Consider the following 24,413-nt stretch of genomic DNA (forward strand, 5'->3'; position numbering starts at 1 on the left):
CACCACACAGGCTCCTGAAAGAGATAATAAACTAGTGAGCACTTCCACTCACCAGCTTCCACTCAGAACTGAAGTGCCATATCAGAGTGGATTGGCCCTTTAAAATTAGTGATCTTCACGGTCAGGACACTTGGAGTCGTAGTAACGATAAATCAGTTATGACGTGAAAAATCATTCTGAATGCGAGTCAGTGAATTAATGAATCTTATTATTCAGTCTTCCATGATAGTTGTCTCATTCCCCAATGTTATGTCAGCTGATGGAGATTTCCAGCTGGATGGAGCTGGGGGCCAATTCATTGGTAATTTATTTCTAGAAATAGGAGGTTACTGGATGGGAAAGAATTGACATATGTAAAATAATGATATGAAAGCTGAACTGCGAGTGACATTGCCATTGAGGCTTAATGGAATTATATTGAAACACTCTGATGCTGAGTGAGCACACATTTCCTGGGCACACAAAGCTTCCTGATGAGGGCATCACAGGCTGTATTTTTTTTTAGCCATGTTGGCTGATAAGAGGTGACACCAGTGTACAGGTGCTAGATGTACAAATGGATTAAAAGCGGAGTTCCACCCGTTTTTGTGTTTATTAAAAGTCAGCAGCTACAAAAATGTAGCTGCTGACTTTTAATAAACACACACTCACCTGTCCCTCGATCCAGCGATGCGGCCGGCGGGAGCCTCAGTTCTCTCCCTCTTCTCCCCGCGCGCCGGCATCACTATTGTGGGCACCCAGCTGTGACAGCTTGCAGCTTCACAGCCGGGTGCGCACTGCGCATGCGCGATTCACGCTGCGTGTCCTGAGTGGAAGGCCAATTTTCTGGGACCTCTGATGTGTCCCAGAAGATTGCAGGGAGGGAAGGTGGGAGGAGAACTTCAGTTTGGGCTGCCTAGGCGGCCCGAGCAGAAGTGTGAGCGGGTACCTGTCAAATCTAGGTACTCCCCCCCCCCCAAAAAAAAAATTACATGCCAAATGTGGCATGTCAGGAGGTCAGAAGACCTTCTAACTTGTGGTGTGAATTGTTCTTCATCTAAAAATCCTAACACCCATGTTAATGGATCATTGTTCAGTTTTACTTAAAAAGTACTTGTTTATGGTATCAGTAATGAGTTGCCAGTAGCAGACCAGCTTAGGGCCGTGCCAAAATTTTTGTAAGAGATCCACAGAGGAATTACAGCATCTTGGGCAATCCTGACTCTCCCTACGGTTCCCCTGATGGAGGCATTCTATATACCCTGTGTATTATAAATAGTTGGGACAAACATTGCGTAGGCGAAAGAGATACTAGTAAAACTTGCTCCAGCATGACCTGCCAACTCTCCTCAAATTCCCCAAAATCCTTTTCCCACCCTATCCAACAGTGGACATGAAAATTGGACAGAGATTAAACTATCAATGAACTATAGAGTGAGGAAATAAGACCCTTCCTACCTGTGCTAGAAGGTAGGGAATCCATTAGAGGAGTGGGGAAAATTTCCATGTTGGACAATTTGGTCTGTGCTAAAAGAGCATGGCATAGTTGGAGGTACTGAAAAAATCTGTGATAAGAGATATCAAACTCCTTTTGTATGTCCTGAGATGATCTTAATTGATCTTGTGTTAACAGTTGATACGGAAATTGTGCGCCTTGACAATACCAATGATCAAAACTGTAGTTTTTTTTTTCTAAAGATACTCTTTATTGAGCATTTTGAGCTTAGGGTACAAAACAAAGCCTATTGGGCATACCCAGGCTTAAAGTGATTGTAAAGTCTATTTTTTTTGGTTAAAAATAACAAACATGTTATATTTACCTGCTCTGTGAAGTGATTTTGCACAGAGCAGCCTAGATCCTCCACTTCTGGGGTCCCGCTTCATTGCTCCTGGTACCTCCCTCCTGTTGAGTGCCCCCACAGCAAGCAGCTTGCTATGGGGGCATCGGAGCCAAGCCCCCTCTCTATCCTTATTGGCTCACTGAATTTGATTAACAGCAGCGGGAGCCAGTTGCGATGCGCTGCCTACTCAGCCAATGAGGGAGAGTCTCGGGCAACCGAGACACTCCTGCAACATTGCTGGATAGGGATGGGCTCAGGTAAGTATTAGGGGGGCTGAGGGGGGCTGCTACACACAGAAGGCTTTTTATCTTAATGCATAGAAAAACCTTCTGACAAAATGATCTGCTTAGTAACCAAGATGGTGGATTGGGATAAAGCTCCATGGCATAGGCATAATCAAAAATGACACCTCCAAATCAGCTTCTACACTGCAGATGCTCTCAATTGGTCAGTAGAATGAAATCAAGGAGCGGTAACAGATCCCATAAAGGTATCTCCAGAAGGGTTTGTTTCAATGGAGGTAACCCAGATATCCCATGTTTTGGTAAATTTCCCAGGACAATCTCTAGACCCATAAATTAACTTATACAGCAGTATTGTTGAGTTGACCAAAGTGTCCGTGTAGTTTGCTCAAGTCCTCAAAGCATCCTTCCTCCCATATAGGGGTATATTAAGAAACACCCTCATATCCCAGGATTTGTTTAACTTCTCATACTTTATTTATCAAGTTCAGGATGGGATATCGTAAGGAGTTTTTTTCTAGTATGGTGTCCAACACTGTATATGTATATTGCCAGGTCATTGTTTGCGCTTGCTGAGTCCCCCGTCCTCTGAATAACATGGTGTTCTGTGGCGGCTCTCATTCATCGGCGTAATTAATAATGAATTTGGTATAGAAAAGAGAAACGTGTCTTATTGTTTGGAGGATAAAGAAGGAGAGACTTGAGCTACTTCTAAAATTACAAAAGCTTATTATGGATCCAGGGTAACCTAAGGGTCGTTGTCTCCCATGTTATTTACCCCATATAACAAATCATATTTTTAAGGAGTTCTGGCTTTTACACAGTTATTGTTAGTGGGTCAGTCCACCTTGGACTTCATGCGATTGGACCTTGGAATTCAGATTCTGGTGAGCTAAATAACCTGATAGCTCCTTATATCTTTCAGGGAATCAACCGGCAAGAACTTCCTTCCCCAACTACCTTTACCTTTCCAAGAGTTTCACCCCTCCTGCTGCATTCCCCAAGGGCAGGGCTGGAAGGTGCAGCTGAGAACTCAATCCAGTATCCCTGAAATAGGAATCCAGTGGAAGACTCTACCTTCTAGTAGTTTTCCAAACATGTAAACCCTTTTATGCACAGTTCTTCTAAGGCTGTGAAGAGCTGCTCTGCCCATGGCTGGCAGCTTCAATTAAAGGGATTATCTATTTTTCTTTTAGGGTCACACAGATCTCTGTTGAATGTCTTGAAGTTGGGATATAAAAGTTAAATATTTTTTCAGATTGCAGCCTTCTCTGATTTACTTCATTGCAGCTCCTACCCCATTAAACTTTACATTGTTGTATTGTGTGGGTATTCTGCGTATTCAGCCTATTATCTTTTTTTTGCCATCATTTTGAGGGTTTACCAGCAAGAAAATGTGCAGAGTGTGTGTACAGAGCACTGATGACAAGGAATATTTGGAAAAAGGTTGAAAGGTATGTGTGAATAAATTCAGTATCAAAATATACAGCTACATTTAAATGTTTTAGTCCAGTCTACTCCAGTCCTGTGACTTTGCATAAGCTAAGATGATAACGTCATCAGTCTGCTGCAAGCAGGAAGAAGCATTTCCAGAGTCTCCTGTCCCCCAGTGATCAGTATGCAAAACTGTAACTTTGTCACAAGGTGAAAGGCTGCAGCAAAGGCTGATCTGTGTCAGACAGGTACCAGGATTGTGCCATCCTTAAGCTTACACCTCAGTACAGGAAGTAGATGGTGACCCTAGATAATACCTGAAACAAAGATGGTATTGTCTTAAAGCGGAGTTCCGGCCACAAAAAAAAAATTTCAATAAACATACCCCCGGGACAGTCAGGGCTAGTACATTCCACAATGGCTAGCCTCTGATCTGTCCCGGTTTGCACTTACCTGCAAGAAGAAATACTCACTTTTAAAATTTCTTCTCCAGCGTTGCCATCTCTGTTGTGGGCAGCTGAAGCCGGCGCGATCCTCTTCTGCGTCCTCTTCCGTGTCTTCTTCTCCCAGAATGCGCCTTCACCATGCCCAGAAGCTGTTTAGCAGGGAATGCGGCGTCGCACCGAAAGTGACGAGCGGGGCCGGTGCCGTCGCATTGATTCCTGGGAGCGATGACGTTCAGTTCCCAGGAATCATTGCAAACCGGAAGTGACGGCGTGGGCCGCGGCCGCCGAGGGAGGAAGTGCAAAAAAGGTGAGTATTTCTTTCTACAATTACAAGGTAAGTAAAAAAAAAAAAAAATCCTAACTATCCAATTCTGTTTCAGGTGAGAAAAAGCAAGCGGATGGCGATTTTGTGGCCGGAACTCCGCTTTAACAGAAAAACAGATGATGACATTCTCAGGGTTGAATCTCAGAGAGAGATAATAAATACTTGGAAGTGTTACACTGACACATTACCTAGAATCCTAGAATGCTGCACTTGCTTAACTAATTGCCGCCCGCCCGTACTGCAGGCAAGTGGCGGCTGTAGGCAAAGCAATGTACCCACACACCGCTGCCTGCTTCCGGTATTAGGGCGCGTGTATGCGCTCCCCCCCTGTCATTGTACACAGCAGGAGCCTGTCACCAAGTCCTGGCCAATGATTCACGACCGGGACATGCTGGTCGGCTATGTACTTTCACAACCCAGAGCTCTGTGTTGACATTCAACACAGAGCTCTGTACACAGGGAATGGTCTCTGTGTTTCTCTTAACTTAGAGATCAGTTAGTAAAGAAGCACACTTTACACACATTACACATAGTTAGGCACACTTTTAACCTCTTGATTGTCCTAGATGTTAACCCCTTCTCAGCCAGTGTCATTAGTACAGGGACAGTGTATAGTATTTTCACTGATCATTGTATTAATGTCACTGATGTCAGTGGCAGTTCAGTTCCCCTCAGCATCAGTTAGTGTCAGATTGACCACTGCAGTATCGCAGTCCCGTTATAAGTCACTGATTACCACCATTGGTAGGAAAAAAAAAAAAATTCCATTGTATATATTATAGTTTGTAGGCGCTATAACTTTTTTTTGGAAACCAATCAATAAACACTTATTGGGATTTTTTTCTAATCACAAACATGTAGCAGAATATGATTTGGCCAAAATTTATGAAAAACTTTCATTTTTTTATTTTTTTTTTATTGAATATGTCTTATGGCAGAAAGCAAAACATATATATTTTTGTTTTTCAAAACGTTCTGCATTTTTTCGGTTATATAGTAAAATATAAAAAACCCAGTGGTGATCAAATACCATCAAAAGAAGGCTCTATTTGTATGAAGAAAATGATACAAATTTTGTTTCAGTACTGTGTTGCATGACTGCGCAATTACCAGTTAAAGTAGCGCAGTGCAGAATAGCAAAAAATGGCCTGGCCATGAAGTGGGTAAAATCTTCTGGGGGTGAAGTGGATAAACATATATTTATGTGTATATACGGTGTGGTGTGGTGTGTGGTGTGTGTGTGTATATATATATATATATATATATATATATATATAAATATTCTGATTTCCTAGACCAGACAGGGGCCTATATATTTAATATGTAGTGACTGTGACAAACATTCTCTAGTGAAAATCACTCATTAAAAACACATGTACCTGGAGGATTTGCTTTCAAATGAAATGAATGAATTCCCTACTTTATAAATACAGCCTATAATTGCTCTTCGAGGGTGGCTGGGTTCAAGAGATTAGAAGGAGAACATCCCTGGAAGTTATTGTAAAATGCTGGCAGCTGAAAACTGAGCCATGTATGTGAGAAGCGAGCTCTTCCCTCTCCCTTGCGTTGTTCCCTTAAATAATTCACAAAGCAGGAACCGGAGACATTGAGGACGGCTTCGATCCTTAGCGAGCGCTCTCCTCCGGGGGGAAGTGTGTCCCACCACTCACTTCGTGCCTCGGGAGAGCAAACGCGTGAGCGTGCTACTGCTGGGGAGGATGGCAGGGTGTCATTTCACTGTGAAGTTGAATCCAGATGCCTGAGCTATATGTACATAGAGCAGTGCCTTGTTTTTATGTTACTTTAAAGCTAAATACACCGATGAAATGTATGGGCGCTGTTTTATCTGCCAAAGGATTTGTAAATCTGTCTATCCAGTCCTGAGATTTACACAGCTTGACTACACAGCACAGTCCTGTTTGGCAAGGCAGGTGAACTGACTTTTCTCTGCTGCAGTTCAGTAACACAGTCTTGTCCCTCCCCCAATCCGTGATTGGACAGGAGAAACAGCAGATTATTTCTCTGTCACTCTGCTCTCTCCTCCTAACAGCATTATCCTTGTTAGCACAAACGACTGGCTCCTGTGGTACAAGGACTACAAGAGGCTGATCCCTAGTCACATTCAGGTACTTACCAGCTCACATTTAAAAAAAAAAAGCATTTAATAAAGAGTTGCATTCTTTTGTGATTCTTTATGCACCTGGAGATCAGATTTAGGCCTCTTTCACATGGGCAGTAAAAACAGGTGGTTGAGTTGCTTTTGTATCCCTTTCCTTACTTCCCACCTAAACAAAAACATCCATTCAGTGAACTGGTAATTGTATCTGGAAAAGATTGAGAATGAACTAAAATCCGAATGTAACTCAAATTGATCTGCTTTTCTATAACCTATTAAGGCCAACTTGAATTGATGCTTCTAGGTAGATCCACAGTCAACCTGTATTATCAGAAAGGAAGTATTATCAGAAAGGAAGGTCAGCTATCGACGCCTCAACACTTACAACCTTACTTTAACCCCTTCCCACCTGCTGCAGTCCTTACATGTTACCCATTGATGATACACGGAGATTAAACAAATCCCCCTACATACGTTGTGCCTGTTTATCTGCAACCCTCTCTTCTCTAAAGCCTTCTCTAAAGCCTTCTAAAAGGCATGATGAGGCTTGATATCTATAGTCCTTTTTTTTTTTTTTTTTTTTTTTTGCTCTTTAAAAATAGATGGTGCATTGAGAATTATATCAATCACAATTATTCAGTTTCATTCAATCATGTTTAATGCTAGGAAATGTAGTTTAGTTAAAATTTTGAAAAATAACTGTTCTTTTAAATCACACTAGGCTCAGTTCACTAAGCTCTTACTGTTTGATAGAACGATCCTTACAAAAATTGAAAGCCACATGGCACAAAAAAAAAAAGGAGTGTTATGGCAAATTGTACGTGTTCCAGCTAAGTGAATTGAACCTTTAGGGCAGGGGTCTCAAAACTTTTTAAACAAAAGGTCAGTTTACTGTCCTTCCAACTCTAGGGGGGGCCAAAGTGGCCAGTGGAAGTAAAAAATGTCCCAACATCAAATTTCATATTCGTATTTGTGGGGAGCAATAATGGCTAAATGTTTATATCAGTGGGAGGAATAATGCCCCATTGTTGGTGTCATTTGGAGGAATAGTGTCCCATCACTGGCGTCAGTGGAAGGAAAATTGCCCCTTTGTTGGTGTCAGTGAGAGGAGTTGTTCTCCACTGTTGGTATCAGTAGATCGAATGGTGCCCCCTTGTTGGTATCAGTGGAAGGAACAGTGCCCTCTTGTTGGTGTCAGTGAGAGGACTAGTGCCCGAGGGCCAGATAAAGGCAAGCAAAGGGCCAAAAGGCAAACAAAAAGCGTCAGAAGAAGGCCTGGTCCTAAAGTAGATAATGGCTCAATTAAAGTCCCTAGGGAAAATGTAGCTAATACTGTGGATAATAGCTGAAGGTGCTCCTTGGATGTTGTGCCTATCTATGTGTCATGACTGTGTCATGACTGTGAAAGTCTCACACATGTGGTATTGCCAGGAGTAGTAGCAGAATGTGTTTTGGGGTGTAGTTGCAAGTATGCCTATGCCGTGTGTGAGAAATAATTTGTTAATATGACATTTATGTGAGGAAAGAAAATAATTTATTTTCCAAAGAATTGTGGAAAACAAATTACAACTTCAAAAAACTCGCTATACCTCTTACTGAATACCTTGGACCGTCTACTTTCCAAAAATGGTAATTTGGGGGGGTATTTATACTGTCTTGGCATGTTAGGGTCTCAAGAAATGAGATAGGCCATCAGTACATCAGGCATGATCAATTTTCAATGATTGGCACCATAGCTTGTAGACTCTATAACTTTCACACAGACCTAATAATATACACTGATTTGTTTTTTTACTAAAGAAATGTAGCAGTATAGATTTTGATCAAAATTTATGAAGAAAAATTACCTATTTGCAAAATGTAATAACAGAAACTAAGAAAAACGCATTTTTTTCACAATTTTCAGTCTTTTTCCATTTGTAGCTCAAAAAATAAAAAACCCAGTGATGATTAAATCCCAAAAAAAGAAAGCACTATTTGTGTGAAAATAAATTATAAAAATGACATATGGGTATAGTGTTGCCTGACTGAGTAATTCTCATTTAAAGCGCAACATCACTGAAAGCTGAAAATTGGCCTGGGCTGGAAGGGGGTGAAAGTGCCCAGTATTGAGGTGGTTAAGGGTACTCGCACACGCTACTGATGTTTGAACATCTGTATTCCTGGCTGAAATTTCAGGCGTTTATTTTACTTGTATTTACGGGTGTATTTACACATACACACATACAAAAGTAGAATAAATTATAGCCTCTTCAAATTGTCATTTTACGTGCATATGCATGTACACATGAAAAATACTGACCAGCATTTCGGATTTCTGCATTATTTTTTTACTTATCTTTACACAGCATATGTTTATGGATCTACTGTATATGTACAGGCACATTGAAAACAATGGACTGCATTTAGATCGGTAAAAAATAAAAACCTCCTTTATGCCTGAAACTGCATTATTTTGGCAGCAATGTGCAAGAGGCCTTTGATATTTTTAAAGCTATTATAACAAGCCTTCCTTGCCAATATAACCTCTTTCTTTGCTGTACTCTTTCTTTCTCTGTACTTTGAGAGCTGATTTCTGGCCTGGTATTACCAAATCTTCGTTTACATTTGGCTTGTCTGCAGTTTGCACTGATTTATTTAAATAAATGTAAAAATCTGCACTGTGCTTAAACGATAAAAGTAATGAAAAGTAAGAGGCAGCTAGCACCAAAGGCAGTATAGGAGGCCTTAAATGAGCTTATGGATAAAGTGCAGCGCCAACAAATTTAAAGTAACAATTAAATCACAGTACTGATGATTCAACAACAAAGTCCCACAATGTCCATGATAAATCCATGAATAAGAAAAAACTGGTGTGAATACTCCAATAAGTGCAGGTGCAATATTGGAAACTGTGTCCAAGTAACAGTCCACCACCTTTAGGTAAACTGAAAACTCCAGAAAAATGGCTGCCTTGGCAGCAGCATGTATGCCTTTAAACATACATAGAAATCCTCCTGTAAGCGTGGCAAGGTTGCATCTCCACTGGTACCTTGAAGTGAACTCCCACTAAGGATAAATAAAGCCCACCAGGAGCCCAGATGGATTTTCCATAGTGTAGTATGTTTAATTTCAAGTAATATACACATAGAACAATAAAAACACAAGTAAAAAACTCACATAGGTGGCCACTGGCATCCCGGAATCGCTCAGCGGTGTGACATCAGCACCAAATATCCCAGGGGAGTTGTTACACCCATCTTTTCCTATTCATGCACAAATTTATCTTGGACATTGTGGGACTTTGTTGTTGAATCATCAATACTGTGATTTAATTGTCACTTTAAATTTGTTGGCACTGCACTTGATACATATGCTATGATGTATTGTCTTCTCTAGGCAATAACTTTGAACAAAGAAGGCATCAGGGATCCCTTTAGATTTACATTCTGCTTTCCAAAGTTGGCTGCCTGCCCTCAGATGGGACTGCCTGGGCTTAGTTTAACGTCTGAAGAGGCTGCTTTGTTGCAGATGTTTGTGATCTGTTTCTATAGTGATTACAAAAGTGCAGTGCAGCAATTATAATGTATGGCCCCAGGCCTTACAGAATTAAACCAACAGGTCTATAGGAAAGAAATCATCCTTGTTCTCAGTCCTGGTCATGTTGCCCTCTACACTGTTTAGTGAATACTGCAAGCAGGCTGGGTCTACTCTGGATCCAAAGTTTCTAAGTTACAGACTTGAAGCATGCAACAAATACAGGTTGATGGAAAATCTTAAAATATTATCTCTTTAGCATCAGCACACAGCCAGGCAACTAGCCTGGTCAGCAATGGAATCCCCCCATTTTATACTCATGACAAATCTCTGTTAGAAGAGCTAATGCATTTTAAAAGCACAACAGTCCCTTAAGGGCTAAATCACAAAGGCCATTTTAATCACAAGTGATGTTAATCAATCTCAGTTGATTTCAATGAGTTAAATCTCTCAGTTGCCTGAGATTGGAATCGCATGGGCAGCCTAGCCCCGAGGCCACAGGTTGCGCTACTTTTATACACAGAGGCTTCCAGATTCTTGGCTGTGAATTCGCTATTTTGCTTTAAAGCGTCTGCAGCGAGATGTATGAATCTTTCATTAGATAAACGATCGGCTGTTTCTCTTTGCGCTTTGTCTTCCCTCCGGGCCGTTGATAAATGGATCTGACTTGAGAGAGATAGATACAGAGAGGAAACCAATTCCAATAACCGTTACAACATTGTATCAATCGCAGAGCAAATTTTGCTGGCCTGATCAGTTCCTGTCTGTAGCGTGTCTTGGTTATATGTACCATAGAGGCAACAAACATGAAAGCCTGGCCAATATTGCAGCTTGTCAGTTCAGTAGGAACAAATAGGAATAGGAAACCATGTGCCTCATGCTACTATGTTATGTAGATCAGGGATCTCCAAACTACGGCCCTCCAGCTGTTGCTGAACTACATGTCCTATAAAGCATTGTAAAGCTCTGACATTCACAGACATGACTAGGCATGATGGGAATTGTAGTTCCTGAACTGGAGGGCCATAGTTTAGAGACCCCTGATATAGATTAACTGTACATCTTTATGTTTTACCTATGATTATAACTACACATATCTGTACAATTGCTATGAGACCCAAGGCCAGAGAGGTGGAGTGTCCTATGTATAGTGCTGCTTTCAGGAGTGCAAGAGCCATGTGGACAATGTAGTAACTCATTCAGATTCCTTGGCTACAACCTGCTGGTGTTCAATTGCAGAGGCCATCAGACCATAGCTCCCAACTGTCCCAGATTTCTAGCGACTGTCCCTTACTTGGAACAAAGTCCCTCTGTCCCTCTTTTCCCCCACATTTGTCTTTCATTTTGGTCGGACCTATATGGTTGTATATAAAATGCACTACTTATCTTCAAAAAGTGTTTCCCAGTGCTAAACCTGTTATCCAATATCTAATTTGCTGCATTTGAAAGTTTGAAAAGCCAGTAAAAGGAATAGTAGTAGTAAAAAAAAAAGCACTTGTCCTATGCCTACATACTTTTGCTAATAGGTGTTCCTCAATTCCATCTCAAAAAGTTGGGAGGTATGCCAGCCCCACTTCTGATTATCAGTCTTAGTGCATGTATAGCCAAAAATGCAATATTGGATGTCTGTGATCTTTGGGCCCTTAGACGGCAACATATTAAAAACAGGCATGATTCTGTGATAGACATAACTGCATGGGCTCCAAAAATTACTGTCTGTGAACACAGTCCGCTGTGCCATCTAAAAATCTTTCAAAGAAGAGGGCATATCTAAATATGATCCAGAAACCCCGCCGTCTTCTCCGGGTCAAAGCTCATTTAAAATGGTTTGTTGCAAAGTGGAAAACTGTTTTGTGGTCAGACAAACCAACATTTAACATTTTCTTTGGCAACCATGGGCACTGCTGTCTCTGGACTAAAGAGGAGAGGGACCTTCAGTCTTGTTTTCTGTGCCTTATTCAAAAGCCTGCATCTATGATGGTATGGGGTTGCATTAGTCCATATGGAATGGGCAGCTTGCACATCTGGAAAGACACCATCAATGCTGAAAGATATTTCCAGCATATAGCAGCATATTCTCCAAACTAGACAACTTTTGTTTTAGGGAAGGCCTTGCAAATGTCAGCAGGACAATGGTAAACCGCATACTGCATCTAAGACAACAGCATGGCTTTGTAGTAGAAGAGTCCGGGCGCTTAACTGGTCTGCCTGCAGTCCAGACCTTTCACCAACTAAAATTACTTGGTGCATTTTGAAACAAAAATGCAACAAAGAAAACTCAGGACTGTTGATCAGTTATATTTCTATATAAGGCAAGAATGGGACAACTTATGCCACTCAAACCTCCAGCAACTTGCCTCCTCAGTTCCCAGATATTTACAGAGTGTTGTTAAAAGAGGATGGGAAGCTATACCATGGCAGACATGTCCCACGTTTTTTGAGATGTGTTGCTGCCATCAATTTCAAAATTATCTTTTTTTTTTTCTTAAAATTGTACATTTTCTCAGCTTAAACATTTGACATGTTTCTATTTTGTATTGTGATTAAAATACAGGTTTGTGAGATTTGCAAAACTTTGCATTAAATGTCAGCACTATTGTTAAGATTTAAGAATCTGGTGAGCCTGTAGTATATCTGAACTACCACCTTTATGTCTAATGTTTATGGTAAATATACTACTTCTGAGTTCCAGTTCCCCACCACGAATAGGCCAGCATTTGCCCCTTTATGACAGAAAAAATAAGGGATTCCTACTTCTTTGGATTGTCCTAATTGGTCTCCCCAATGAGGCACTCAAAGTGATAAAAAAAATGTAAAAAACTTTACTGATCTAGGACATAGTAATAGCAATATAGCATATTTTAAGACATATTGCCACTAATTTCCTTGGCCAACACATTTCATCATTAGGACTTCATCAGGGATCCATAAGGGTTTATCAGGTAGATGATTACAGAAGCACTTTTTTGTTAAAATAGTTAATGCACAGCATGTCACTGCTGTCACTGCTGATTTCTGTGTGCCAGTTTAACCTTCCTAGCGGTATTCCCGAGCGTGACTCGGGGTTAGATTTTAGAGCCAAAAGCGGTAACCCCTCGGGGTACCGCTAGGAAGATCGCTGGATCCTGGTAGAGGTTTTACTTACCTTTTCTCCGGGATCCAGCGAAGAATGCGGGCGGTATGCGGCGGCGGAGCTTCCTCCCGATCGTCTGCGAGCCCCGGCTTCCGTCTCCGGCGACGTGACGTCCGCCGGGGGGTGGAACCGGCGGCAAATTCAAATGTAAAACACACCAAACACACTGATACCATTCAAAATAAAAAAAATTCACATTACATTGCCCCCCAGTGCCCTTTTCTGCAGTTTTACTGTACTTTTTATGTAAATATATGTATATATATATATATATATATATATATATATATATATATATATATATATACACACATATATATATATATATATATATACAATATATATACATATATATATACAGTATATATACATACATATATATATATATATAAAATATATATATATATATATATATATATACACGTATATGTATATATATATATATATATATATATATATACGTAATTCTTGTGAATGAGCAGCCCAAACCAACCGTATACATTATATATATATATATATATATATATATATATATATATATATAAATAATATATGTATACATAATATATGTATACATACATATATATATATATATATATATATATATATATAATATATATATATATATAATAAATGTATACAGTTGGTTTGGGCTGCTCATTCACAAGAATTACATGCAAAATTATGGTACTGCTTTCAGCACCTTAAATCCAAAAGAATCATACCGCCAGGGAGGTTAAGAGCTATTAGGGAGAAGTATTGTTTGCCCAATTCATTATGTTTTAATCATAGCTTTCTATATATTCTGCTTAAACATTCACCCAAGTTAAATGAGAGGGTGAATAGAAAATGAGAAATGGGAGGGTATCCTTGACCAATTGCACTGAATGTTTGACGCTATGGCGTCTTGTGACAAGAGGCTGCGAGCCTTGCAGTTACTCTTTAAGATGTCTCAATTTTAGTAAATATTCTATGATTCACAATATCCACCCATAATTCTCCTCTTCCTTTGCACCCAGCTGATTCACATTAGGTGATTCTGGAGAATTTAAACTTGGGAATTATCAAGCTGTTTAGTACATTTCTAGTTATTTAGGAGCCTCAGGTTATGTCACATTAACAGCCAGTGGTTATTTTCTTCAGTATGTACTGCTTCTATTGTGGACCTCTTCTTGGTTGCTGGATTAAAGTGGTTCTAAAGACGAAACATTTTTTACCCTAATGCATTCCTTGCATTAAGGTAAAAAATGTTTAGACATTAACATCCCCCCTCACTACTCCCTTTCACTTACCTGAGCCCTCATTTGATCCAGAGCTGTGCACGTCTGCAACTCTTCTCTCACCTCACTTCCTGGTCTCGCTGGCTTTGCTAAGACACCAATGGCTCCTGCTGCTGTCAATAAAAGCCAATGACGAGGGAGCAGGGGGCAGGACCAAACGGCTTGCCATGGGGGCACTGGACAAAGCGGAGGGTCCAGGAGCTCCAGCAGGGGATCCGAGAAGAGGAGGTATGCAGCTGCACAGAGCAGGTATGTATAGACATGTTTGTTATTTTTTTTTTGTTTTTTTTTAATTTCCTTTACAATTACTTTAAGGGTTCTTTCACACGGCCGCTCCGATTTTTTATTCCGCTGCGGCACTTTTTTTTTTTTTTCACGCTCCGTATGTCCGCATATCATTCCATCCGTTTGCGGATGATATACGGACATAATGTATGTCTATGGGGATTGCGGATGTCAGCGGATGACACCGCTGACATCCGATTTTGCGTCCTTTCCGTTTTTTAAACGGAAGAAAAATAGGGTTCTGTTCCATTCCAAAAAACTAAACAGAACTGAAAGGACGCAAATCGGATGTCAGCGGATGGTCATCCGCTGACATCCGCAATCCCATTGCCATGCATTATGTCCGTTTTTCATCTGCAAAAAAATGGGATAAAATACGGACATACGGAGCGCCCGTGTGAAAGAGCCCTAAGGCAGTGTTAATAGTCTTGCTCAGGTGGATAAAAATATTTATCACGGGAGCATAAATACATTTCCTGGAGAACATACTGCTCCAGGCTCCCTGTGGTTACATAGCCAAAAATCTAGCCCTTCAGTCAAAAGCTTTTTGCAAGCAAGGAAAACAATCCAAGTTTATGCAAAGAGTCAATATTTGCAATGTTGACCCTTCTTTTTTGAGACCTCTGCAATTTGCCCTGTTATGCTGTCAATCAACTTCTGTGCCACATCCTGACTGATGGCAGCCCATTCTTGCATAATAAATGCTTGGAGTTTGTCAGAATTTGTGTTTTTTTTTTATTCACCCGCCTCTTGAGGATTGACCACAAGTTCTTAAAGAGGAAGTAAACCCTCCTCAGGAAGTTGTACCTATAGGTAAGCCTATGATAAGGCTTACCTATAGGTACTGTAAATATCTCCTAAACATGTACGGTTTAGGAGATATTTACCTTTAATGCAGCCAGTGACGTCACTGGCGCATGCGCTCTGAAGGAACGGCTGATCGTGCCGTTCCTTCAGAGCCCCGTGCCGTGACCGTCGGCTCCCGCGCGCGTGCGCGGGAGTGACGTCACCGCGGCTCCGGCCAATCAGATGGCCGGATGCCGCGATCCCGGAAGACGGGCGACTGAACATGTCGCTCGTCATACAGGTAAGAGAGCGGCACGGCGGGGGCTCGTTCTAAGGTAAGTATTTCATAATGAGCTAGTATGCGATGCATACTAGCTCATTATGTCTTTCTCTTGCAGGTTGTAAGTAAAAAAAAATTTTTTTGAACGAGTGTACAACCTCTTTAATGGGATTAGGGTAGCGGGACTTTCCAGGCCATGGACCCAAAATGTTTGTTTTGTTCCCCAAGCCACTTAGTTATCACTTTTGCCTTATGCCTCCATCATACTGGAAAAGGCATTGTTCCCCACCAAACTCTTCTTGGATGGTTGGGAGAAGTTGTTCCTGGAGGATGTTTTTGTACCATTATTTAGTCATGGCTGTGTTCTTAGGCAAATATGTGAGTAAGACCACACCCTTCCCTGAGAAGCAACCCCACACATGAATGGTCTCAGGAGGCTTTACTGTTGGCATGACACAGGACTGATGGTAGCGCTCACCTTTTCTTCTCCAGACAAGGTTTTTTCCTGGATACCCAAAACAATCGGAAAGGGGATTCGTCAGAGAAAATGACTTTACCCCAGTCCTTAGCAGTCACATCCCTGTATCTTGTGAAGAACATCAGTCTATCTCTGATGTTTTTTCCTGGAGAGAAATGGCTTCTTTGCTGCCATTCTTGACACCAGGCCATCCTCCAAAAGTATTCGCCTCACTGTGCGTGCAGATGCGGTCGACCGATATCGGTTTTTCGTTGCCGATACCGATATTTTGGCCATTCCATATCAGTATCGGCCGATATTGGCCAATATTTTCATACATTTAAAACATTTATTTATTTTTTTTACTTGACAGGTACTCTTTTGTGGTGGGATCTGGGGGTCTAAAAGACCCCGAACCCCTCCTCTGCACTTAAAAGCATTCAAAACGCCAAGTTTGGCTGTTTTGAATGCTGTCGTTTTTTTTTTTTTTAAATCTGGTGCCAGTACCAGGAAGTGATGTCATGACATCACATCATTGCTTATATCTTTAATTTGTACATATGTGAGTGGCATATTCAATAACATTTGTAAATGCAATATTTGGAATATTTGGAATATTTGGAATATCGGCAATATCGGCCAGTTCGGGGGCTGATACAGATATATCGGCAAAAGTCAATGTCGGCCCTCGATATATCGGCCTTGCCGATAATCGGTCGATCCCTAATACCTGCCTGCTGCCATTCCCGAGCAAGCTCTGCACTGGTGGTGCCCCGATCCCCCGATCCCACAGCTAAATCAGCTGTAGGAGATGGTCCTGGAGCTTGCTGGACCTTCTTGGGCGCCCTGAAGCCTTCTTCACAAATGCAGCAGAAATGTTTTTTTATTTATTTTATTTATTTCAGGTACTTATATAGCGCTGTCAATTTACGCAGCGCTTTACATATACATTGCACATTCACATCAGTCCCTGCCCTCAAGGAGCTTACAATCTAAGGTCCCTAACTCACATTCATACACAGTAGGGCCAATGTTTTTTTTTATACAGGATCCAATTAACCTACCAGCATGTCTTTGGAGTTTTTATGGGATTAAGTTCATTTTTATGACAAAGAGGAACTTTGCAATTAATTGCAATTAATTGCAATTTATCTGATCACTCTTCATAACATTCTGGAGTATATGCAAATTGCCATCATAAAAACTGGAGTTGCAGACTTTGTGAAAATTAATATTTAATTTTATAATTACATTTATATTTATAGTATCTTTTGGTCCTGTGATCAGGATTCAAATGATCCCATACCTGCATGTTTTTGGTGAAAGCAAATTATTGCAGCTCTTCCATTATTTTTTACCAATTCCTTCTAAGAAGATTGTAAATAGAGCTCTTTTTAGTTAGCGTTTAAATGTTAACATTATTAATCTGGAAAAGTGGTTCTTTTTTTAATGTTTAAGGGCATCTGACAATTTGCCAGATAAATTTACCTAAGTAACCACTTGCCGACTGTATACTTTATATATACGTCGGCAGAGTGGCTCTCCCAGACAGAGTCACATATCTTGCCTGGGAGGAGCTAGGGGGCGGGCGCGCTCCCGCCCCCGATCGTCAGCGGGGAAGCTGGCACGTGTGTCAGACAGCTCTGATTGCCGTCTGACACTCTCGATCTCTCCCCGCTGACAGAGAAGGATGGACGGCTGATGTAAATACAGCCTCCCGTCCTTCTGCCTGCAATGATCATAGAGACCATGCGATCCTGCTATATAGAGTCGCATGTCTCTGTGATCATTTAACAAGCCCAACCCCCCCACGGTTAGAATTACTCCCCTAGGCTTACATTTAACCACTTAATCACCTACAGTATACTGTTAACCCCTTCCCTGCCAGTGTCATTATTATCGCTTCTCGGCCTTTTGGCTAAGATCAAGTGTAGTATCTGTTCTTATCAGTTGGTATGGGCCTTAGCTAGTACCAGTATGACCGAAACCCGGAGCGCTCAGAGTATTGAGGTATGGGGAGTAGGTCATCTGGGAAAGCATGTGGGGCCCGCCGCCTTCTGATTCGAATGGGTTGAACTGTCCTAACCAGTTTGAAGGGGGCAGGAAAGCCGGTCTGACTGGGTGGCCGGTGGAACTGCTCCTGGATGTAATGGGCTGAGGAACAGGATGGCGAGGGGAGGGCTTTCTCTCCTGGGTTTTGATCTGGCCTTGCAAAAGGCCTGTCCCCAGTGGTAGGTAAGCTCTCTCTAAGCTGTCCAGGTTCTGATGTCTGTTGGTGGGGATAGGCTACACTCGGTCTGGCCGGGGGCTGAGATTGAAAAAGCCCGTAGTGTAAGTGCCCCTGGGGTGGCAGCCCAGGGATGCCTTAATTTCTCACTGGTGAGGGGCAGCTCGCTGTGAGTTTTTTCGGCACCTTGGTCACTGCACTATGCACACCTTTTTCGCACCTGCCTCTTGGGACAGGCCTTTTGGCTTGCACCAGAGGAATTTTTTATTCCGGCTGGAAGGCCTGCCTTGGTTCCTCACATGGCACCATTGCACTTTCCCCACTTCCCCTTCCCCACTTCTTTGTTTTGTTTGTCTTTTTCTTTGGAATCCGTCACCTGCACTGTCACCTTTGTTTTCTTTATTTGCACGACTGGAGTGTGTGGGTCCTCGGGCCCAGCCTTGAGTCTTGGGAGGGGGTGGATATGGCCTTTTGGCTTAGTTCGCCCTCTCTCATGGGGTCTCCCTTCGTGGGAGCTCCACTTAGTACTTGGGGTGGGCTGTTTCAGCAGTCCCCCTGAAGAACGGGGTCAGTTTGGTTTCGGCCGACTGACCACAAGTACCTTAAATGCCTGTCAGGAGTCTTGCGCCCCGGGGGATCGAGGTTTCGGGTCCTACCTCTTCGGAGGGAAGACCATACGATTTCGCACACCCTGTGCTTTTTTGTGTTCTCACCTTGTGTGTGTGCACTTTTTTATGCACCGGGTGGAGTCTTTTGAGTGTGTTGCACACGCTACGGGCTTTACAAAAAGTGTCATTATTACATTAACAGTGCATATTTTTAGCACTGATTACTGTATTAATGTCACTGGTACCCCCAAAAGTGTCAAAAATGTCAGTTAGGGGTCCGATCTATCCGCCGCAATGTCGCAGTCCCGCAAAAAATCGCAGATCGCCGCCATTACAAGTAAAAAAAAAAAACCAATAAATCGTTCCCGTAGTTAGTAAACACGATAACTTTTGCGTAAATCAATAAAAATACGCTTATTGCAATTTTTTTTTTTTACCAAAAATATGTAGCAGAAAACAAATTGCCCTAAAATGTTAAAAAAATTTGATTTAATTTTTTTTTTTTTTTGGGGGGGGGGGGGGGGGGGAATGTTATATAGCAGAATGTGAAAAATATAGTTTTTTTTTTTCTTTCAAAATTGTCGCTCTTTTTTTTGTTTATAGCGCAAAAAATAAAAATCGCACAGGTGATCAAATACCACCAAAAGAAAGCTCTATTTGTGAGAAAAAAAGGACATCAATTTTATTTTGGTACAACGTCACACTATTGCGCAATTGTTCCTTAAAATAACGCAGTGCCAAATGACAAAACAGGGCCTGGTCATTAAGAGGGGAAAATCCTCCGGTCTGAAAGTGGTTAAAGGCAGATTAAATAAAAAAAAAAATCTTGCTGCAAATATTTAGTTTGATCATTGAACTAAAAAACAGACTCACCCGAATTGCTTCTTTTTCTGTTAGTAGTTACCTTAAAAATTGGGTGTATCTGAAGTTGGTGGACATCCCCTTCTCTCTTTAATGCCTTGTTGCACCAGAATAACAAGTTCTTAAATATTTCTCTTTAAAGTGAACAGTGCATGACACATTTCTCTTTTAAATTGAGTATTTATGTTGTTGTTTGTAGGATGTTTTCATGCTTAACTGGCTACAAATAAGTTGCAAAATAATATGAACCATTATTAGGAAAGATGAAAGTAACACTGGAGAAGATTAATCTGTTTCTCAGCTGTAATTAACTGGCGGAGAGGGAATGAACAGACATACCGTTACTTAAATAATAAGGATGCCTCAGTCTCGGTAATAGCATAATACCCCAAGCCATAGGTTTTCAGTTAAAGCCCAAATTAGCTTTCAGTTTAAATCAACTAACTACATTCCAGGTTCATCAAAATAAAATGTATGCAATGTATTTGGAAAGCAGCTACAGAATATGTAGAGAAGCCAGCATGCTGCAGAGAAGGAACCTTGCTCTCTGGGTGGAAGCAGCGGTCTTTCTGCAAAGGTCTGATACACCCCCTGCTGAGTCAGAGCTAGAGTTTTCCAATCGGCAGGGAAATAAGTTTTCCCAATTGCAGAGCTATACAGGTTTGACTGTTTGGGGGAGTGTCAGAGAGATTACTGGTTTCATACAGATGGCAAGGGTCCTTCTCTGCAGCGTGCTGGCAGGGGACAGGCTTTTCGACTCCCGATGTGGCTGCGTTCTAAAGGAAACTAACTGTAAGGCTATTGTATACATTTTTGTTTTTATGGACTTATAATGTATTTAGCTGATTTTAAACTGAAAGTTCATTTTGGCTTGAAAGTAAATCTTTCTTAAAGTGGAGTTCCACCCTAAATGTATACTTACCTCCATCTTCTCGCTCCGGGTCACCTGAAAAACATATGGATAATCGCATTTTTTTTTTTTTTTTTACTTACCTCGTATAGAAGAAAATATACTTACCTTACTTCCTTCTTCCTCCCCTCGGCGACCACAGCCCGTCGTCACTTCCTGGCTTTGCAATGATTCCTGGGAGCTGAACGTCATCGCTCCCAGGAATCATTGCGCCTGCACCGACCCCGACGTCAGTTCTGGGGCACGCGCGTTCCCTTCTAAACAGCTTCTGGGCATGCCCAGAAGCTGTGGAGGGATGACGCGCGCGCGCACCGGAAGTGACGGCGGGGCTGGTGCAGTGCATCGTGGGACCGAAGAAGACGGAAGAGGACGCAGAAGAGGATCGCGCTGGCTTCAAGCTGCCCACACCTGAGATGGCAGCGCTGGACAATCCTTTTTCAAGGTAAGTATTTCTCCTAAAAGGTAAGTGCAACCCGGGACAGATCAGAGGCTAGCCATTGTGGAATGTACTAGCCCTGACTGTCCCGGGGGTATTTTTATTAAAAAAAGTATTCCCAGGGTGGAACTCCGCTTTAAAGAAATGTGCAGCTGTAGACCCGTAGTTGTTAATCTCCTTCTGAAAATGCTACATTGTATCTCATGACAAAGGAGAGAGGTGGGCAGTTTCCAGGCTGCGGACACCAATAACAGCAAGATTATTGGTGTGTAAATCAGCTTAGGTCCACTACTTGACTCAGACATGGCACAGAAATGGTTTGGGTACCACTGGACCGGAAGGTTTTACTCCGTTGATGATCAGGCCATTTTTTGCGATACAGCACTGTGTTAATTTAACTGACAGTTGCGTGGTCGTGCGACGCTGCAACCAAAAAAAATTGATGTCCTTTTTTTCCCACTAATAGGGCTTTCTTTTAGTGGTATTTGATAATTTGTGCGATTTTTATTTTTTTCCGCTATAAAAAAAAACTTTGACAAAAAAAAACCAATATTTTTTACTTTCTGCTATAAAACATTCCCAATAAAAAAAAAAGTAAAAATCTATTTTTTTCATCATTTTAGGCCAATATGTATTCTGCCACATATTTTGGTAAAAAAAAAAAATCCCAATAGGTGTATATTGATTGGTTTGCGCAAAAGGTATTGTGTCTACAAACTAGGGAAAAGATTTTATACTAGTAATGGCGGCGATCAGCCATTTTTAGCAGGACTGCAGCATTGCGGCGGACAATCTACAAACTAAGGGGAAGGTTTTTTACTAGTAATGGCGGCGTTTAGTGATTTTTAGCGGGACTGCGACATTGTGGTGGACAGATCTGACTCCTAACTGACATTTTTGACACTTTTGGGGGGGACCAGTGACATTACTACAGTAATCAGTTCTAAAAATATGCACAGTTACCATACTAATGACACTGGCAGGAAAAGAGTTAACACCAGAGGCATCAAAGGGTTAAATGTGTCCCTAGGGGGTGCTTTCTAACTGTGTGGGAGATGGACTTGCTGGATGAACCCAGAGACCTGTGTTCCTAAATAGGAGGAAAACAGGATCCCTGTGTTCATCACTGACAGAACAGCGGTGTGCCATGTTTACATCAGCAGACTGCTGTTCTGTCTCCATGGGGAGCAATTGTGGGTGGCCAGCAGACATCGCGTCCGCTGGACCTGCTGATTGGCCCCGCCTGTGCCAATCGATGCGTGCACACACATGCCCCCAATAGCTGTCTCATGAAGTGACGTACAGGTGCGTTGTTTCACAGGACAGAGCTGGGCTGCCATAGTATAAGTACGGCGGCTGGTCGACAAGTAGTGAAATAAACCCACTTTCAGAATGGAATTGTCCATTAATGGAATGTAGACTTACAGAATGCAGTAGGGATGGTGGGAACCTCCCAAGTGGCAGATGTGCAGAGCCAGAAATTCCATGAACCCCTCATAATGTGACAAAAGGGGTACAGACCTGCAGAGAATGTGGGAGCCCCTCATAGTGGGCACAGTAGTGTGCAGACCTAAGAGATCAGCACAGGGATGATGAGAGCCCCTCATAGTTGGCACAGTAGTGTGCAGACCCAGGAGCTCAGCCCGGGGATGGTGAGAGCCCCTCATAGTGGGCACAGTAGTGTGCAGACCCAGGAGCTCAGCACAGGGATGGTGAGAGCCCCTCGTAGTGTGCAGACCCAGGAGCTCAGCACAGGGATGGTGATAGCCCCTCATAGTGGGCACAGTAGTGTGCAGACCCAGGAGCTCAGCACAGGGATGGTGAGAGCCCCTCATACTGAACACAGTAGTGTGAAGACCCAGGAACTAAACACAAGGATGGTGAGAGCCCCTCATAGTGGGCAGAGTAGGTGTGCAGACCTGAGAACTCAGCACAGGGATGGTGAGAGCCCCTCGTAGTGTGCAGACCCAGGAGCTCAGCACAGGGATGGTGATAGCCCCTCATAGTGGGCACAGTAGTGTGCAGACCCAGGAGCTCAGCACAGGGATGGTGAGAGCCCCTCATACTGAACACAGTAGTGTGAAGACCCAGGAACTAAACACAAGGATGGTGAGAGCCCCTCATAGTGGGCAGAGTAGGTGTGCAGACCTAAGAAATCAGCACAAGAATGGTGGGAGCCCCTCCTAATGGGTACAGTAGATGTGCAGGGAAGTGGGAACCCTCATAACCGCTGTGGCAGGTGTGCAGACCCAGAAACTCGTTAACTCTCCAGCATCTATTAAGCACTAAACTAGCATTGGTGGAATGCCTATTTATGCTTGTGATTGTTCTAAATTGCATTGTACTCAGACAAGAGGCACATACTCAGCATGAACACCTGCAGAAAGTACCAGCAACTGCTGATGAGCCAATTTTAAAATGATTTTAAAGAACTTTTCGATCTGCTGACAATTGTTCGGTGCTGTAGGGAGCAATTGAAACAACACTGAAATATTTAGGAATATCATAAAAAGTGATGAACTTGTTTTACCCGATTCCGTCTTCCCTAGCAAGAACTAAAACAAACTGTGGGAGTAACAAGAAACAATGTAACGACTGTGAGATTGCAAATATTCTTTTACTTACGGGGTCCTTGCGCCCATCCAGAGGAGAAGCGCCAGCTTGGCTCCCGCATCCTGCTGTCACGCACTCTGATCGCTGGGTATCTCCACTTTACATTGGTTAGTCTGCAGTGGACACTGCTGACTGGAGTCTGCTGGGATAAAAGCAATGAACACAGTCAGTGTATGGGGACACAACACGAGGAACTGTCAGTGTGTACACAACCCAACCCCGTTCTCCTGTCTGCTCCACCCTCTGCACGCCATTTATTGGATCTCACTCGGTCAGTGTCACATTTCTGGTGCTTTGTACTTGGATTGCACTTTGCGTGTACATTACATGCAATGTTTCCGATGCTGCACTTTTGTTCTATGTCTGCTTTATTGGATTGGGTTACAGGGGCCAACATATCGACAGCTGTGCAGTTTTTTATTTACAATATTTATTTGACTTTCGAGGATATCTAAACCCAAGAACAAAAATAGAATATATTACTGCTTACAAGTCTTTGGATGTGGTGGCTGCTTTAGTTTTCTTTTTTTTTCAGGCTAAGTACAGAACAATAGAAGTTGATCCTGCCAGAAATCCAATGTCGTTTTATCTTCCTGTGCACTGAACTGAAATCTTAAAAAAATGTGATTAATATTCAC

At 42.1% G+C, this 24,413-nt stretch overlaps 2 protein-coding genes across 5 annotated transcripts in view; one reads left to right on the plus strand and one right to left on the minus strand.

Moving 5' to 3' along the window:
- Positions 1–24,413, plus strand: part of CACNA2D4 (calcium voltage-gated channel auxiliary subunit alpha2delta 4) — a 414,350-nt gene that overhangs the window by 231,902 nt on the left and 158,035 nt on the right. The window lies entirely within an intron of this gene.
- The window catches only part of LRTM2 (leucine rich repeats and transmembrane domains 2), a 107,078-nt gene that overhangs the window by 18,399 nt on the left and 64,266 nt on the right, over positions 1–24,413 (minus strand). For 2 of the 4 annotated variants that reach the window (XM_082255743.1, XM_082255744.1), the window contains exon 2: positions 23,788–23,914. In XM_082255743.1, the coding sequence (XP_082111869.1) occupies positions 23,788–23,914 (127 nt within the window). Of the gene's footprint in view, positions 1–23,787; positions 23,918–24,413 lie in introns of all 4 variants that reach the window. The other 2 variants (XM_082255746.1, XM_082255745.1) reach the window with 1 other exon arrangement.

Source organism: Pelophylax lessonae (genome assembly GCF_965119305.1).
Source record: "Pelophylax lessonae genome assembly, chromosome: 4".
Lineage (NCBI taxonomy): Eukaryota > Metazoa > Chordata > Amphibia > Anura > Ranidae > Pelophylax > Pelophylax lessonae.